Here is a 19,839-nt window from a genome sequence, read left to right on the forward strand (position 1 = left end):
TAGTTTGAAACAGTGAACCACTAAGGGCTTTTGGCTGAAAGACAGTGATCTGCAAATCCACAGGAATCCTAAGTGCCTTTTTTGTGGTGACCCCTGACATTATATACACAATGAATTACACTGGGAAGGACATAAATAAAATCAAATAAATAACATGAGATGCAAGTGCAGTGACAACATAGCCAACAACTTCAAAAAAAACTTTACCAGTGTTATTACAAAATCTCATTTATTATAAACAGGTATGATAGATAGGTTTACAAAAAGGTGATCAGCTTGGCTTTCATTGAATAACTCACCAAAGCATACATAATTAGAACCCAGCCGAATGTAGGCACCAAGTAAAGCAATCACACTGACAGCATTGTCTCGCGCATTCTTCCAAGAATCAAAATACATCACCAACCCTAACGTTTTCATAAGGTCACTTATACAAGAAAACGTGCTGAATCTGGTTCGCGCATCACTTAGAAATGCATTCAAAACAAATATTAACAAAAAGCAAAGCAAAAATGTAGAAAAGCGAATGCACCAAAAGTCAAAGACATTAAAAGCAAAATTGTAAAGGAGGGACGGCACCTTGTACCAAGCCTTTATTGAAACAATTCTTTGGTTTTGATTCAATGCAAAAAAACACGGAAGATTTCTATAACATGACGGGATACAATCCAAAAAAGTTGTCTTGACCACAGTCCACTGGGCACAACTCATCCAAACCCCACTGGAAAGAATAAGAAGTTTGTAAAAGTTTGCTTTATAGATTGTGCTCATAGCTTTACCCCTATATATCTTGCAATCTTAAAAGTGGGTTCTTTTGTAAAGTGCACTGTTTGGAGAAATAACTTTTGCTCCCTATGCCAGTGCTCCAACCCATTTGTGGATTTTATTTTATTTTTCATTTATCTGTAGTTTTGATCGGTTGGGTCCCATGGACCCAACCAGGTTTAGCACAGCTGGTAAATCGTCAGCATTTGTAACAGCTATCAACCAAAAGGTTGCAAGTTCGAACCCCGGGTTTGGCGTGAGCTGCCAAATGACAGCCTAGCTCATTGTTTACCTAAGCAATTCGAAAACAGCTGTAGCTGTAATTAGAGAAATTAGGTACTGCTAGAAAAGCGGGGGAGGTGTTTTACGACGCCATAAAGAGAGAAGAAGTCCTGACGGCTCTTCATCATAGAGGATAGAGCAACAGCACCCCTGGGACTCAAGCCCAACCTTCCATGGCATCAAAAACAGCTGGACACTGAATCGAAACAAACCACCTCCTTCTGTTGTCTGTCTGTGTATTGTCTATACACAGACAGAAAACGTCTGTGTATAGACAGTCTATACACGTGTGAAAAAGATCTTGGAGTCCTCGTGGACAACAAGTTAAACATAAGCCAACAATGTGATGTGGCGGCAAAAAAATCCAATGGGATTTTGGCCTGCATCAATAGGAGCATAGTGTCTAGATCTAGGGAAATCATGCTACCCCTCTATTCCACCTTGGTTAGACCACACCTGGAGTATTGTGTCCAATTCTGGGCACGCAATTCAAGAGAGATATTGACAAGCTGAAATGTGTCCAGAGGAGGGCGACTAAAATGATCAAGGGTCTGGAGAACAAGCCCTATGAGGAGTGGCTTAAAGAGCTGGACATGTTTAGCCTGAAGAAGAGAAGGCTGAGAGGAGATATGATAGCCATGTATAAATATGTGAGAGGAAGCCACAGGGCTTCCTTGGAGACTAGGACGCGGAACAATGGCTTCAAATTACAAGAGAGGAGATTCCATCTGAACATGAGGAAGAACTTCCTGACTGTGAGAGCCGTTCAGCAGTGGAACTCTCTGCCCCGGAGTGTGGTGGAGGCTCCTTCTTTGGAAGCTTTTAAACAGGGGCTGGATGGCCATCTGTTAGGGGTGCTTTGAATGCAATATTCCTGCTTCTTGGCAGGGGGTTGGACTGGATGGCCCATGAGGGCTCTTCCAACTCTTTGATTCTATGATTCTATGATTCTATACAAAACGGCATTGAATGTTTGCCAAGTATATGTACTGTGATCCGCCCTGAGTTCCATTCGGGGTAAGAAGGGCAGAATATAAATAAAGTCTTATAAAAACTCAGAAAAAATAGTATGTGAACAGCACTCCACTTTTAATCTTTTCTTTTAGTTCCCACAGTTGGCAAAGGAGTGCTTATCAGGCAGAAGCAGATAGTTGACATAAATATGCAAGACCAACCCATTCACTTTGGGACGGAGAGCGAAAGACATGCAGGGAGCAAAACGGCAATAGCAAGTATGTTTTGATCTAGGCTGTTCATAGAAACAGACAGCACTATAATCAAACTGCTGCATACAATCACAATAAAAAAGAGGCTTGGATGAACTGGAGGAGCCAACAGACATTTTAGATAATTGTGATTATTGGAAAGAGCAGCCACAAATGGAGAAACAGTTACTGTTTCACCAGCATATACTGCATCTCACCATGCAGGTTGCATATATGATGGCATGAAAGAATTAGTTCCTCGGCTGATTAATTCCTCTGGAATAAGAAGATGGGTTTGTTCAAAAGGACAACAGCACAGCTTCTGTATAACATGCAAGCAAAATCATAGAATCAGCCTTAGAAGCTCGAAAAAGACACAAAACACAGATTTCCATACCATACTCACACATGGACTGTGTTCTAAAAAATATTTATATCTTGAAGAAAAGCCCCATATTTTAACATCCAAGGTGCATCTGTAATTTAGTTTTCAGTGATATATGTAAATATTACTCAACATGCAGCAGTCATGGTCTTTCATTTCACCAAATCTTTTAAATCCGTGTGTGCCTTGGTTAGACCACACCTGGAATATTGTGTCCAATTCTGGGCACCACAATTGAAGAAAGATATTGACAAGCTGGAGGATGACTAAAATGATCAAGCGTCTGGAGAACAAGCCCTATGAGGAACGACTTAAAGAGCTGGGCATGTTTAGCCTGAAGAAGAGAAGGCTGAGAGGAGACATGATAGCCATGTATAAATACAAGAGAGGAAGTCATAGCGAGGAGGGAGCAAACTTGTTTTCTGCTGCCTTGGAGAATAGGACGCGGAACAATGGCTTCAAACTATAAGGAAGGAAATTCCACCTGAACATTAAACTGTGAGAGCTGTTCAGCAGTGGAACTCTCTGCCCCGGAGTGTGGTGGAGGCTCCTTCTTTGGAAGCTTTTAAACAGAGGTTGGATGGCCATCTGTCAGGAATGCTTTGAATGCAATTTTCCTGCTTCTTGGCAGGGGGTTGGACTGGATGGCCCATGAGGTCTCTTCAATCTCTAGGATTCTATGATTCTATCTGACCGTTCATTCAGAAAATATTCATTGATTTAAAAATCTGTTGATAGGTTACACAGTTTTTTCAGCATAAGCTTTCCATGTATCCGTGTGTGATCAACATGATTTGGCTAGCCATCGCTTACAATGATTTTACTAAATGTTACACCTTGACGGGAATGTTCCCTGCTACTGTTCAAATAATTTGCGAACTTCTATCCGCCAAAATTATATGTAATTTTTGGGTTCAAGAGGAGGGATAGGCAGCTTTACAATCATTTTCTACAATGCCATTTTCAAACTGATTGTTTCTGTAGAAAGTACGTCACTCCTACTCTTGTTATGAATTGTATTTGTCAGCCTCCCACATAATCAGCATTCCCATTAATATAATGAATGTGCAATGAATCATTAACTCAAAGCAATATTATCACAGGCTTTAAAATTACAAGGGAGCACTGGAACAATAAGGCATAATTTCCCCCAAAGGCCGAGATTCTGTAGCAAATAAACAGTCAGTCTCAAGGACAGTCTTTCCATTTCGCTTGAGCATTTACAAGTGATATGGAAATTAGTCTATAAGGAACCAAATACTATGTATTCAAGGGGAATTGAAATATCTGACCAATGCTGCTGCTTCCCAATAAAATGTTCTGCCAGTCAGCTGCAACGAAGTTCCGTGGAGGCAAATCAGACTTAATTGAGATTGAATATTCTGATTTTATTTTATTATGTCAGGAGTGACTTGAGAAACTGCAAGTCGCTTCTGATGTGAGAGAATTAGCCGTCTGCAAGGACGTTGCCCAGGCGACGCCCAGATGTTTTGATGTTTTATCATCCTTGTGGGAGGCTTCTCTCATGTCCCCGAATGAGGAGCTGGAGCTGATAGAGGGAGCTCATCCGTACTCTCCCCGGATTCGAACCTGCGACCTGTCAGTCTTCAGACCTGCCGGCACAGGGGTTTAACCCACTGCGCCACCGGGGGCTTCTGATTTAATAAAAATATTATCCAAACCTAATTTTAGATGGGTCAGGACCACACTGCATTTAGAGTCCAGTGAAATAATTAATAATTAGTAAAAAACACAGCCATCCAACTCACATTAATTTTACCTCACCAACACACCAAGTAGACTGTGCCCACTTGCTCTTAATATTTTAACTAATGGGAGGACTGAATTCCGTATGTAATAACTAAACATATATTGGTTCCTGTCGAGAGATGGGAAGGCCTGGGGAAAAAACTGAAAAATTAGGGGGGGGGGGGGAGAGGAAATCCATTTTTTTCCAAAACCATTTTTTCCGAAAAAAACTGAAAGGTGTGTAGAATTGTTCTTTTCCCATGATAAAAGGCCAGGCTTAGCACAATGACTTAAATCGCTAAGCTGCAAGAATCTTGCCGATCAAAAGGTTGGCAGTTCAAGCCTGGGTCAGGGTGAGCTCCCATCATCAGTCCCAGCTTCTGCTCACCTAGCAGATCGAAAACAGCAGTGTGAAAAGATAAGTAGGCACGGCTTTAATCAGGGAGGTAATAATAGGTGCCCGTGACTCAATCAGAAGGACGTTAACGGACAATGCTCCTCGGCATGGAAGATGGAGAGACAGCATCCCCCGCTCCCCCGGCTGGAGTCGAGCACAGCGTACAGATACCAGAAATGGAAAAATATGGGAAAGCCTTTACCTATGTCTATGTATTGTCTGTCCTTGTTAACTGTTTAACTGCACTGAATGTTTGCCGTATATGTGTTCTGTTATCTGCCCTAAGTCCCTTTGGGGAGATAGAGCGGAATATAAATAAAGTTGTTGTTATTGTTATTGTTGTTATTATTAATTTTTATGCAAGTTTTAACAATAGTACATAAAAACAAGGGGGAAAAAAGAAAGATGGATAGGTATAAGTTGATGGAAGAAAAAGAAAGAGAGAAAAACGGAGTGGGTAGTGGAGGTGATGAGAGGATGTTTATAATCTTCTTGCCCTCTCCTCTCAGTTGTTGTTATTATTATTATTATTATTATATCTATGACATGGTATTCAAACTATATAACATGAAGACCATAATGAAGGGTTTCTGAGACTTTTTGTTTCTACTCACTTTTTTCAGTTTTTTGGGGAAAAAATTACTTTGGAAAAAAACAGGAGAAAAACTGTCCATTTTTCCCCCCAGGTTTTCCCATCTCTTATTCCTATCATGTTATTTTACAGGGATTGTAAACATTTTTAAAGAAAAACTTGTAATGTCATTTATATTATCTCCATTTTCCCTTAAAGGACTATAAATGAAAAGCTTCACTCAGCTCTCCTTTGTCTTTGGTATGTAAGGGGTGTCACAATTCAATAAATGAAGATATCATTTTCTATATGATTTTTAGCCTCCCCAAACATGTTTTAGGGAAATTAGAAAAATAAATTTACTTGACTAAAGGTGGAGCTCTTCCAGCATGCAGCTGAATGTGCGATGAAACATTTCTTCATGGTTAAGGTTTAGGGAACCGAGGGAGTGTCTTTTCTTAAGGTATCAGGTTCATGACTGTGTCATGTGTGCGGATATTTGCAAAAGTAGATTTCCCCCCAGAATCTTTGCAAGGGGACAGTTGTAAACATGAATAAGGCTGCTTTTTGGTGTACATATTCCATAAAGACCTCTCACATTGCTCCCTTCTTTCATGCTATTCCCAGGTTCTCCTTCATCTTCTCGTAGACGACATAACTGATGCTGACGGCAGGAAGCACCTTCATGAAGTTAGGAGCAATGCCTCTATAAAGTCCCAGGGGTCCTTCCTGAGCAATTATTCTTTGGAAAAGAGCAACCATATTGAGCTGAGGGCCACCATCCACCATGGCTAGGGAAGAAAAGAGGGAGAGAGGGAAAGAGAAACATTTACTTAAATTATTATTATTATCATCATCATCATCATTTGAAACACCACAAGATGAGTCCACAGCAGACACTCTGCTGGCTGTTGTATTGGATCACACGTCGGACACTTCCCAATAATAACACTGTTCAACGGAGAAAAGGTTTCGGGCCTGAAAATAGTTGTTCTTTTATGATTTTGGGGTGCTGAAAATGAAAATGACATTTAAAAATGTATATTGGCTCTAGTTTTTATGATATAAGCAATCACGTGATCACGTATGGTTGAAAAAATGCATGTTGCAACTTACACTATGGAAGACTCTAGAATACTCTAGAAAGTTTGATGATGCAGTATTAGTGCCGTGTGCAAAAGCCAGAAAGCCCTATATAAGGCCAGACTTTTGAACGGTGAGGGTCAGTCAGTTGAAGACTGAGACAGTATCGTTAAACATCGTTTTACATTGTTCTTTTTACTGTAGTTATGCCTCGCACGTGTGTAAATAAAGCACTATGGGGAAAAAATATCAAGGTAAATGGACTCCGTCAATGCTGTCAGACTACTGCTGGAGCATTGTAAGAGACAATCCTTTCCTTGAATACAAAAGAAAAGTCAAGAGAAGCAGACAGGATATAAACTAAAGTCACGATTAAAGCGACATTTAAACTTTCAGACTTTTCAACTGCATTAGGCCTACTAATATAGTTTCTTGCTGCACAAACATAAACAATAGACTAATTAAATAAATATTTCTCATGTATAAACCATTGGCAATATAATTTGACTAAAATTTAGTAAATATTCACGGTTTATATACATGCAGTAAGGTTAGGCGCATTATCATAATATTAGCAAATTACCTATTGTGGAGAAAATTGAAATAGCTGTTGTATAAAAACCAGAGCCAATTAACATTTATTATAATATAATTATAATTATTATATTTGAATTCCGCATGTTAAATTGATTAAGAAATGGCACATTTCGTTTCCGTAACTGAGAAAAACTGAAAATTTGTAGAACAGTGTAATAATAATAATAATAATAATAATTATTATTATTATTATTATTATTAGCTGCACATCAAGATTAGTACACAGCAAACTAGATCACTATGCTGACTTTTGTATTGAGTCACAGATTGAAAACTTCCCAAGTCTCTAGGACTATGTGATGTATCGGTAAATAATGCATGCAGATCCGAGTAGGGTGGCCTTTTGCAGTGGACAGATGGTGATTTTGTCAGCGTCAATTGTTTTTAAGTGCTGGCTAAGGTCTTTAGGCAAGCACCCAGTGTACCAATCACCACTGCGATCACCTTTACTGGCTTCTGCCAGAGTCTTTCCCGTTTGATCTTTAAATCCTCGTGTTGAAAAATCGAACTGCAAAGAATTATTATTATGTATACCCACTTTATCTCCCCTGAAGAGGACTCAAAGCGGAGTAACATAAAAGTATCAGCATAACAGTTTTAGTATACCAATATGTGAATTTAAAGTATACAAATATGGGCCGGGCTGGTAGCACAACTGGTTAATTTAAAATATACAAATATGGGCCAGGCTGGTAGCACAACTGGGTTGTTGTAGGTTTTTCAGGCTGTATGGCCATGTTCTAGAAGCATTCTCCCCTGACATTTTGCCTGTATCTATGGCAGGCATCCTCAGAGGTTGTGAGGTCACAGATGCAGGCGAAACGTCAAGAGAGAATGCTTCTAGAACAGTGGTTCCCAACCTGTGGGTCCCCAGATGTTTTGGCCTACAACTCCCAGAAATCCCAGCCAGTTTCCCAGCTGTTGGGATTTCTGGGAGTTGGAGGCCAAAACATCTGAGGACCCACAGGTTGAGAACCACTGTTCTAGAACATGGCCATATAGCCCAAAAAACCTACAACAACCCATTATTTATATTCCGCCCTATCTAACCGAAGGGACTCAGGGCAGATTCCAATCATAAAAAGGCAAACATTGAATGCAAATAACAAGCAATACACACATAACAAAAATTGACAACCCAACATATAAAAGCAAATTGTAACTTAACAACTAAAATTAGGTTGAAAACGCAACCTATTACATTAAACGAAACATCAAACAAAAGTGTAAATTTCCCAGAGCCAACAGAGTTCCTTGAGGGCAAATAAGACAGATCATTGCTCAAGATATCTACTGAGTTAGTAGGGGAAACAGAGATCGGATACACATGGCAGATATTAATCAGAGGTATAATAGCAGTATTGCCATCTATTCCTCCTCCTCACAAGCCAGTGAGCAAAAGCATGTATTCAGCTATTTCTTAAAGGCGGGGAGGGAGGGGGCCATCTTTAATCCCTTAGGAAAAGAGTTCCAGAGATGGGGGGGGGGTGACCACCGAGAAGGCCCTTTCTCTCGTTCCCACCAGCCACGCTTGAGACGGGAGTGGGACTGAGAGCAGTGCCTCCGACGACGACCGCAGTTGGTCTACAGTGGGAGATGTGTTTCATCAAATAGCCTGGACCCGAGACGTTTACTCACCTTGAGCCTGCATTCGAGTTCGGATAAGGGCAAGAGGATAACTGGCTAACTGGCCACAGGTACTGGATAAAGTACCACATCCCAGTAAAACAAGCACTCCAGGATTGGCTGAGTCTGTTGCATATTTTTCTAGCCATGTCTTCTTCAATGCCTGTTAAGATGAATATTGCGGTAAGTGAACAGAGAGGTATACTTGGAAACCATCAAGGACTCAGACATGTATTTGTTTGCACGATTTGGTAATTTCAAATACCGTGAAACCTCTCCCTTCCTAGGCAATACAATATATTATTATTATCAATCAGCAGGTCAAATATACTCAGAAATAGGACTAACATTTGAAGCACCCAAAATGTGTGTTGGCCAGTCTGTTGTAGATGCCAGGCTGTGCAACTCACCTCATAAACAGCCAGGTCTATGCCAGCATAAGGAATTATGCCCAAAATATTGGGGATATAACCTTTGTAAAAGGCCACCACACCTTCTCTTCTTAGAATTTTCTTTGCACAGTCAAACATTCCAGAGTATTGTCCCGTTTTACCCACAGCCAATCTGGTCTTCATCACCTAGAGTTGAGAAAACATCCAGGGTTAGTCACATCTCCATCCAAACGATCCAACTCTACTGGTGCTATGGCTAGATTCATAATAGAGATGGGGATGATGCCAGGCACCCCTAATATCTGGCTAGCAGAGGGCTATGGCAGCCATGTCCTCGTTGTATTTTAATTACTCAACCCTGTGCATTAAAGAACATATGAGAAGCTATACAGGTACAGTTCTGCCATTCTGATTGTTTTTCTTGTGGAACTATCAAAGAAAGACAATGGAGTGCATTGGCATTATAAACAAATATTTTTCTATACATATTTAATTACACTATGTAACACAATTTTTGTTCCTGGGTTATAAATGTCATTTCCTAATTGGTTCTTTCATAAAATATGGGGAAGGTATTAAACTGCAAAAACTTTGTTTTTGTGGAACATCTTGCAGCACATTTTGCTGTAGTTTCTCAATGAGTATTTCTTCGAATCACAATCAATTCAACATAGAGTTCCTGTGAGTTTTCCAAGCCATATGGCCATGTTCCAGAAGCATTATCTCCTGACATTTTGCCCAAATCTACAGCAGTTATCCTCAGAGGTTATGAGGTCTGTTGGAAACTAGGCAAGTGAGGTTTGTTTCTCTGTGGAATGTCCAGGGTGGGAGAAAGAACTCTTGTCTGTTGGAGGCAAGTGTGAATGTTGCAAATGGCCACCTTGATTAGCACTGAATGGCCTTGCAGCTTCAAAGCCTGGAGGAATCCTTTGTTGGGAGGTGATTAGCTTGCCTTGATTGTTTCCTGTCTGGAATTCTCCTGCTTTCTTGAGTGTTCTTTATTTACTGTCCTGATTTTAGAGCTTTTTAATACTGGTAGCCAGGTTTTGTTCATTTTCATGGTTTCCTCCCTTCTGTTGAAATTGTCCACATGCCTGTGGATTTCAATGGCTTCTCTGTGTAGTCTGACACGGTGGTTGTTCGAGTGGTCCAGCATTTCTGTGTTCTCAAATAATATGTTGTGTCCACATAGGTTCATCAAGTGCTCTGCTATGGCTGACTTCTCTGGTTGAATTAGTCCGCAGAGCCTTTCGTGCTCCTTGATTCGTGTTTGGGGCTGCGTTTGGTGGTCCCTATGTAGACTTGTCCACAGCTGCATGGTATACGGTAGACTCCTGCAGAAGTGAGAGGATCCCTCTTGTCCTTTGCTTGATGTAGCATTTGTTTGAAATGAAAAGCACTGATGAACCTTCGACAACACAATTCAACATAGTTTGTGGCTGCCACAAAAATGAAGTTTCTGGAGTATAACAATGACTTTCAAAGAACTCCAATATGATGATTACAACGTCGTCTGTGCGCATTCAGAAGAAGACCTACAAGCCACTCTAAACACCTTTGCAGAAGAAGCTCGGCCTGTCATTCAACATCGAGAAAACCAAGGTGCTGTTCCAGTAGTCAACAGCCAATCCCTCTCCAATGCCAGAAATACAGCTTAATGGTGTAACATAAGAAATTGTTGACCATTTCTGCTACCTTGGCAGCCATCTCTCCACAAAAGTCAACATTGACAATGAAATACAACACCGCCTGAGCTCTGCAAGTACAGCTTTTTTTCAAAATGAAGCAGAGAGTGTTTGAGGACTGGGACATCCATAGGGATACCAAGGTGCTTATTTAGAAAGCTATTGTCCTCCCAACGCTGCTATATGCCTGAAAAACGTGGACTGTCTACAGGCGTCACATGCAACTCCTGGAACGATTCCATCAGCACTGCCTCCGGAAAATCCTGCAAATCTCTTGGGGAGACAGGCGGACAAATGTCAGTGTGCTGGAAGAAGCAAAGACCACCAGCATTGAGGCGATGGTCCTCCGCCATCAACTCTGCGGGACTGGCCACGTTGTCCAGATGCCCGACCACCGTCTCCCAAAGCAGTTGCTCTATTCCGAACTCAAGAACGGAATGTTGGTGGGCAGGAAAAGAGATTTAAAGATGCGCTCAAAGCCAACCTTAAAAACTCTGGCATAGACACTGAGAACTGGGAAGCCCTGGCTCTTGAGCGCTCCAGCTGGAGGTCAGCTGTGACCAGCAGTGCTGTAGAATTTGAAGAGGCACAAATGGAAGGCAAAAGAGAGAAACGTGCCAAGAGGAAGGCATGTCAAGCCAACCCCGACCGAGACCGCCTTCCGCCTGGAAACCAATGCCCTTGATGCAGATCAAGAACAGGGCTCTACGGTCACCTAAGGACCCACCGCCAGTACACTGATCTTGGAAGACTATCCTACTCGGACAACAAGGGATCGCATAAGTAAGTAAGTAAGTAACACTTTCAGACTAGGAACAGACTTGTTTTCAAATCTTGTTACACAGTGATAGCAAACTTGGAATAATTACCTGTGTTTTTGTGCTACGGAGACCTATATAGTGATAAGGAAGATCCCTAAACAGTCAATTTCTAGACAATATGTTGCATAAGGACAAAGTTCCAGAGTTTGTTATGCTTCATCTGACTTTGGTATTGGCGTTTGGGTGGCCCTGATGGGCTGATGAATTCTGTTTGTTTTTTAAGTCACTTTTCCAAATGCTAATCTAAACTGTCTGTGTAGCAGCAAGCTTCATGGCAGTTTCTCTCTTTGCTCAAGGATGAGTTAACGGGCGAAAAAGCACACAATTCTGACTGCATTTTCTACAAAAGGCTGCTTCTCAGAAAGACATGCACTAAAATTGGGTTTTACAAACTGAGCAAAAAAAAAATCTAATACTTACCTCCATGGGATAAATTGAAGTCTGTGCAGTTGCCCCAGCCAGGGAACCAGATATAAACCTTTGCATGGTCCCAATCTTTCCATCTTCATCCACAAACATCTTCTTATACTGAGAGATTAAAAAACAGAGACACTCAACAGGTTATTGAATACTGCATATGGCTGCACACTGCTTACAATATTATTGTGCAGTAGGATGTATGCAAGCCACACAGGGGTGTGCAAAAGATGCTCCATATGGCAAACTGATAATGTGACTACCAAATTTCGGACACTATATCCAAATAGGGACATAGGAAAAATGTGGATGAAAGACATAAACTTTACTTTGTTTGACAATTTAAAAGAGAATTTGTGTTTAAGATGATGTATAGATGATATCTAACTCCAAATAAGTTTTATTGTCAATGGCTTCATCGCTGGAATCACTGGGTTGTTGTAGGTTTTTTCAAGCTAAATGGCCATGTTCTAGAGGCATTCTCTCCTGACGTTTCACCTACATCTATGGCAATTACCCTCAGAGGTTGTGAGGTCTGACATCACAACCTCTGAGGATGCTTGCCATAGATGAGGGCAAAACGTCAGGAGAGAATGCCTCTAGACCATGGCCATATAGCCCGAAAAAACCTACAACAACCCAGTGATTCCAGCCATGAAAGCCTTCGACAATACGTTAAAATTAGCTGTTTAAAATTGTCTGGATAGGCCTTTGTATAACATCCTGAACAACTTGGAGGAAAGGCAGATAACCATCTTGAGTTGAAGGAATATTTTATTGTTTTCCTTGTTGGAATTTTCCAACATATGTATCAGTAAAAGCAAAGGCAAGTTAAAGTGCTTGGAGTCCCATAATGGGAGGACACTTTCTCCTAGAAGAGGGTTAGGCCTTTACATAGTCCACAAAGCTGATTTAGAGGTAAATATAGTTCTGAAGCCATCTTACTACAAGTCAGTGGATCCTGACCTTGCAAGAGACTGAAGATGGACTTAACATGCATGCCATAACAGAATCGGAAATAGGGGTTAAGTCACTGCATACAACTAAGCTCACATTCGTGTGTTAAAATCCAATGGAAACCAAATATAAATTGCTCAGTGTGTGTGTCTGCTTTTTAAAGGAATAATAATAATAAAAGAAGAAGAAAGTAGCTTCACATCCTCTATAGAACCTTTTTTCCCAGCTGGCTTTCTCCACTGAGTGCCAATTGCCTTGATTTAGCATCTTACCCGTTCGTATGCCCAGAACTTGATAGCCGTTTCGGGTGCAATTTTAACAACATTAACACCATTTCCTCTCCAAAGCGAACGGACTCCTCCTTCTTTCACCATCTGCTGCAAACCGCCTGAAATGTTCATTTTCCCCTTTGAACCATGAACCTACGCAGTTATCACAAAAAGAGAAATCAGAATTACTCAAGATGTTTGAAAAGCTTTAGCAACAATAAAGTTCCTTTGTGTTTTGAGAGAAGAGTGAGATATCCCTACGAGATTCCATGCTCTGCACTAGATTTTACTTTTCCCCACTGATATCTTAAAAAGGAAGATAAAAACAAAATTTTCCATTCTCCTACATTGTTTATTTTGAATTCCTCAATAGCTTAAGGATGAACAGTCCTGAGTGGGGAAAGACATGGGGAAAGGAGGTAAACAAGCGCTCCTTCTTGAATGGAGAATGCCACACACACTGATGGCTGAATATTAAAGAATATACGTACATATATAAACAAGGGATGGATAGAGTCGCATCAGATAACTTGTTGCTTGTAATAATTTTGTTAAAATTACCTTTTTGAAGTAATATCGAAGCTTTTTTAAAAACCGGAAGTCCCTTTGCCCTTCCAAAGCTTTTTCCTTCATTTTTGTGAGTCGGAAATGATTCAGTTTTTCCCCCTTCTGGTCCCTGGCCTCGGCTCAAGCCAGAGAAGCCAGTTTTAAACCAGAGAAGGAAGGAATTTCCTGGCCTCATCTCAACCCAGAGAAGCCAGTTTTAAAGCCAGTTTTGAACTAGAGAAGGAAGGAATTTCCTCCGCTTGCTTTTTCATGTTTCTGATCCCTGGCCTCAGCTCAAGCCAGAGAAGCCAGTTTTAAACCAGAGAAGGAAGGAATTTCCTGGCCTCATCTCAAGCCAGAGAAACCAGTTTTAAAGCCAGTTTTGAACTAGAGAAGGAAGGAATTTCCTCCGCTTGCTTTTTCATGTTTCTGGTCCCTGGCCTCGGCTCTAGCCAGAGAAGCCAGTTTTAAACCAGAGAAGGAAGGAATTTCCTGGCCTCATCTCAAGCCAGAGAAACCAGTTTTAAAGCCAGTTTTGAACTAGAGAAGGAAGGAATTTCCTCCGCTTGCTTTTTCATGTTTCTGGTCCCTGGCCTCGGCTCAAGCCAGAGAAGCCAGTTTTAAACCAGAGAAGGAAGGAATTTCCTGGCCTCATCTCAAGCCAGAAAAGCCAGTTTTAAAGCCAGTTTTGAACTAGAGAAGGAAGGAATTTCCTCCGCTTGCTTTTCCACGTTTCTGGTCCCTGGCCTCAGCTCTAGCCAGAGAAGCCAGTTTTAAACCAGAGAAGGAAGGAATTTCCTGGCCTCATCTCAACCCAGAGAAGCCAATTTTAAAGCCAGTTTTGAACTAGACAAGGAAGGAATTTCCTCCGCTTGCTTTTCCACGTCTCTGGTCCCTGGCCTCGGCTCAAGCCAGAGAAACCAGTTTTAAACCAGAGAAGGAAGGAATTTCCTCCACTTACTTTTCCCCGCTTCTGGAGTAAAACAACTATTTTCAAAGTAAAGACCACCCAATGAAACAGGAAATAACAGTTTCAAACCATTAACGAAAGGATTTGAAAGTCTCAGAAGTTTCGAAAACATTTTTTTCTGTGAAAATCAGAATTGACTTTAGAATTGAACCACCACAATTTTTTTAATCAACCAAGCCTAATATATATGTACATACACACACATTTCTAGTCTGCCTTCTACAGGAACAACAGAAAAATCCATTATTTCACACTTTTCTTTCTTTTGCTTGATTATTCAAACGAGTTTATTGTTGGACCTTCAGTTCTACAGAAGCTATCTGCATTAATGAATAATCATACTGCTAATTTGACTGTAGTTAAAAATATTCAGTGAGTAGGGGCAAAAAGGGAAGGAAAAAAACACATTCAAAAACCTCCCAAACCAAACATGTGAGCATAAAAATAGAGCACATATATTTTATCCCCCACCACCCTGATTTTATCAGGAAGCCACTACATTCTGCACTGCCTAATCTTGGTTGTTGTTTCAAATAATAAGCAGAATATAGTGTCAATCTTGTTATGCTCTCACTTCATTCCAACTACAAAACCCACAGGCTGGGGAAGGAGAATACTTGGGTGTAGCCTTCTCCCTTATTGTGAACTAGCTGTCCCCTGCCACGCATTGCTGTGGCCCAATCTGTGTATATGTGTTTTGTGTGTGTATATATTTGTGTATGTGCGTATATGTGTGTGTTGGTGTATAAATATGTGGTTTTGCACATGCATTGTAATGTATTTTTTATTTTTTGGATTTTTAATCTCTTTTGCTGTGTTTTTCAGTGTTTTAATGAGTTGATGGTCACTCATTGCCTTGATAGATGCATTGTGTCCAAATTTGGTGTCAATTCGTCTAGTGTTTTTTGAGTTATGTTAATCCCACAAACAAACATTACATTTTTATTTCTATATATTTATTTCGGCTGTGGAACGCCCCTCCTACAGATATTAGATCAGCCCCCTCCCTGTTGACATTTCGGAGGAAAGTGAAGACCTGGTTGTTCAAGCAGGCATTTGAATAGGCAGTGTAACTAATATAGGAATATGGAATAATTGGATGATGAGACTGGATCTTGATTTTAACTATGAGACGTTAATGAGATGTTTTATTGATTTGTACTGACTGTTTATTATGCTTCTATTTTAATTGTTTTTAACTGTTTTATGATGTTTTTGAGCATTGAATTTTGCTATTGTTAACAGCTCTGAGTCGCCCCAGGGTTGAGAAGAGCGGTATACAAATATAGTAAAGAAATAAATAAATATAGACATTTATTACATCTGTCCATTGACCAATTTTTGGTTCTGTTTTGAAAACATCTGATTACGGTAATGCAGGCATTGGAAGGAAAAAGACCCCATTCTGCCAAGACGTGGTTTCCTGGACATCAAGGAATTCATAGGAACCAAACTCTTGAGTAGCATCAGACTGAGTGGCAAGTCACAAACTATGCATTCCCTTCATTCAGATAGTGGGGTTCTGTATGCACAACTCCTCGACCTTGGTATGACTCCATCTTCATAATCGTGAACACTACAAGACAGTTTAAAGTAAGAGTAGGTTCTTTGTACATTAATTCATTCATTGTTTATGGAGGTTTCTTTTAAAATAAACTCAACACATCATTAAAAAGGAGAAAAACTACTTGCGAAAAGCCCTTAAAATAAGTTCGTAGTGGACTTTGGGTTTACACTGCTCAAATAATAATAATAATAATTACTACTACAACTGCAACAATTTTTATTTCTTATCTGCTTCTAAATAGTCGAAGTGGAGTACAAAACAGAGGTATAATACAATAGATAACTAAAACCATTTGAAACATATAGATTAAATTCACATAAACAAAATACTAAAATACACATTAAAATCATCCATACCGATGAACTGTCAATTTAAAATTCACAGTTTAAAACTGACTAAATAGACTTGCAAAAAGAAATAAGCCTTTAACTCTTTTTAAAATTCAGATGACAGGTTTAGTTGTCAAACCAATCCCAGAAGGATATTTCACAGTCTGGGGTGGCCATCAAAAAGGTCTTCTGGGCAACAGCTGCCAGTCGAGCTCTGGTCGGTTGCAATAAATGTCCCCCAGAGGACATATGTGTTCCAAGGCACATTGTATAAGAGAAAGTGATCCTGCAGACAAACTGGACCCAAACCATGTAGAGCATTAAAGATCAAAACCAACACTTTGTACTTTGACTGAAACTAATTGGCAACCAGTGGAGTGATTTTAATATTGATGCATATAACCTGAGTGTATCTATAACCAATCTGGCTGCCACAGTTTGGACCAGCGATTCTCACAGTGTGCTCCATAAAGCCCTTGGATCTCCGTGAAGCATACCGGGGGGCTCCACGTCACTCCCCCTCCCTCCGCTTCCCCCTCCCACTCCAAGCATAATAATAATAATAATCATCATCATCATCATTATTTATACCCCGCCACCATCTCCCCAAAGGGGACTCGGAGCGGCTTACATGAGGCCAAGCCCAACAATAGATTACAGCAACATAAAATATAAACCACAAAATAACATCACAATAAAATAAATAAACCAATCAAGTGAAATAAACAGTACAAAATAACATAAGGGAAAATAAAACACAGTAGGCGGGCCAAATGCACGACATAAAATGATAAAACACTGGATGAGATAGCAATGAAAAGGTACATTTGTGGGGGAGGGGCTCCCCTTTCCTGCTTCACCCCCCCCCCCACCTCCCTTGCCCCAAAACCGTTTTTCTTTGCCTACTTCAACCCAAAATCTGTTTTTCCCTCGCCTCCCATGCTCTCAAAAGCCTTTTTACTTGCTTCCTTTGCCATTAATAGCCTTTTTTCCACACCTTTCTTGACATTAAGATCCTTTTCCCTTCACCTCCCTTGCTACCCAGACACCTTTTTCCTCTCCTTCCTTCCTTGCTTTCTATTTCCTTCCCACTTCTCAAGGGGTACTTTGAGAGTGCTTTTCCTGCATGGCAGAAGGGGTTTGAACTGGATGGCCTCTGGGGTTTCTATTATCATCATCATCATCATCATCATCATCATCATCATCACTGTTATCGTGATTGTGTTTATTGGAATGTTATTTTGTTATTGTGTTTATACTTTTTTTCTATGTAATTTTGATAATGTTGTTTGTTGTTTATATTTTGGTGTTATTTTGCTGTAACTTGTTGTCCGGGCTTGGCCCCATGTAAGCCGCTCCGAGTCCCCACTGGGGACATGGTGGCAGGATATAAATAAATATTATTATTATTATTATTATTATTATTATTATCATCATCATTATCATCAGCAGCAGCAGCAGCAACAGCATTATTATTATTACTACTACTATTACTACTACTACTACTACTACAAAGGCTGGGTGGCCATCTCTTGGGGGTGCTTTGATTGTGCTTTTCCGGCATGGCAGAAGGAGGTTGGACTGGATGGTCCCTGGAGTCTTCCACTAAAATACTGTTAAGTTTCTGTTGGTCAAAAAGTTTGCCCATGCCTGATATATATGTAATATAATATAATATATATAATATAATCAACTACCAAACTCACACATTTTGTATTTTCCTTGTTTGTTTGCTTTGTTCTGTTAGAAATGTAATATATTTGTAATATATGTAATAAATCCAGACATAGTTTTCTAAGATCTACAGAGACACTCGCTGGAACACCTCAGCAAGCAAGAGTCCAAAAGTGGCAGGCTCAAACCCAGAACCTCAACCAATGGCTGATACCAAATGAGAGACTCCCCTCTGGGCACACAGAGGACTGGGCGACTTGGAAGGCACTGAACAGACTGCGCTCTGGCACCACGAGATGCAGAGCCAACCTTCAGAAATGAGGCTACAAAGTGGAATACTTGACATGCGAGTGTGGAGAGGAGCAAACCACTGACCACCTGCTGCAATGCAACCTGAGCCCTGCCACATGCACAATGGAGGACCTTCTTGCAGCAACACCAGAAGCACTCCAAGTGGCCAGATACTGGTCAAAGGACATTTAATCAACTACCAAACTCACACATTTTGTATTTTCCCTGTTTGTTTGCTTTGTTCTGTTAGAAATGTAATATATTTGACAGGCTGCCCTGACACGAGAAATAAATATAATATAATATAATATAATATAATATAATATAATATAATATAATATAATCAAACATTTCTTGAGACTCTACAACTAACTTTTGCTTCAAAAAGGGCTCCAAGGCTGAAAAAAATTGAGAACCCCTGGTTTGGACTAATTGGACTTTTTAAACTCGGTAGAGAGGAAGTTTAATGCACAGCACGTTGCAGAGATCCAAGCCTAAGGCATACCATATTTAGGGCCTCCATTAAATTATTCTAGGAAGGAGCTCAGCTGGAATCTCACCCAAACACACCAGCTGCATGGGAAAACTGCCACTGAAACGCAGGCCATTTCCCTAAGCGATCTGTGATACAACATGGCACTACCATCTTCAGATTCACGAAATCCAACTTGGTTTAATAACCCAGTCCTTTCAGGATAGGCCTGTCTAGTGTAGGAACCTTATTACATTAGGAAATTTCTGAGACAGTTTGAGAATGATTTTGAACACGTCCCATGACATGACGTTTACACCATTCCATCAGTATTCCGCTGGAATCCATCTGCAAAGCGTCCCAGAAATTGATTATTTGCAGTTGGAATTCGAATTGTGTCAGATTCTTCAGTTGCTGAAGTGCTGTTTTTGTGTGTGATAGGAAGATCTGTAGGTATCCCATCAGCAATGTAACTTTTTCAAAAATCATAGTTTTTAAATTCTGTGTTTTATTGTTATATGTGATGTGATTTATATTATTTTGTAATGCTTTGTATTGTTGTTATTGCTTTTCTGTTGTGATGTGTGTTGGGCTTGGACTCCGCTCCGAGTCCCTTGGGGAGATGGTGGGGGGGTATAAATAAATTATTATTATTATTATTGTGTGATTTTTTTTTTGGTCATGTCAGGAACAACCTGAAAAACTGCAAGTCGCTTCTGTTGTGAGAGAATCGGCCGTCTGCAAGGACGTTGCCCAGGGGATGCCCGGATGATTTGATGTTTTTATCAT

At 40.3% G+C, this 19,839-nt stretch overlaps 1 protein-coding gene across 1 annotated transcript in view; it reads right to left on the minus strand.

Annotated features, from left to right (window-relative positions):
* Window positions 1-212: 212 nt before the first annotated feature.
* Window positions 213-19,839, minus strand: part of SLC25A24 (solute carrier family 25 member 24) — a 43,447-nt gene continuing 23,820 nt past the window's right edge. Inside the window, exons 6-10 of the mRNA XM_060774602.2 lie at window positions 13,205-13,354; window positions 11,979-12,086; window positions 9,071-9,238; window positions 8,673-8,823; window positions 213-6,145 (exon numbers count right to left, since the gene is read on the minus strand). Coding sequence (XP_060630585.2) covers window positions 5,967-6,145; window positions 8,673-8,823; window positions 9,071-9,238; window positions 11,979-12,086; window positions 13,205-13,354 — 756 coding nt within the window. The 3' untranslated portion in view covers window positions 213-5,966. The remainder of the gene's footprint in view (window positions 6,146-8,672; window positions 8,824-9,070; window positions 9,239-11,978; window positions 12,087-13,204; window positions 13,355-19,839) is intronic.

The sequence above is a fragment of the Anolis sagrei genome, chromosome 4 (genome assembly GCF_037176765.1).
Source record: "Anolis sagrei isolate rAnoSag1 chromosome 4, rAnoSag1.mat, whole genome shotgun sequence".
Lineage (NCBI taxonomy): Eukaryota > Metazoa > Chordata > Lepidosauria > Squamata > Dactyloidae > Anolis > Anolis sagrei.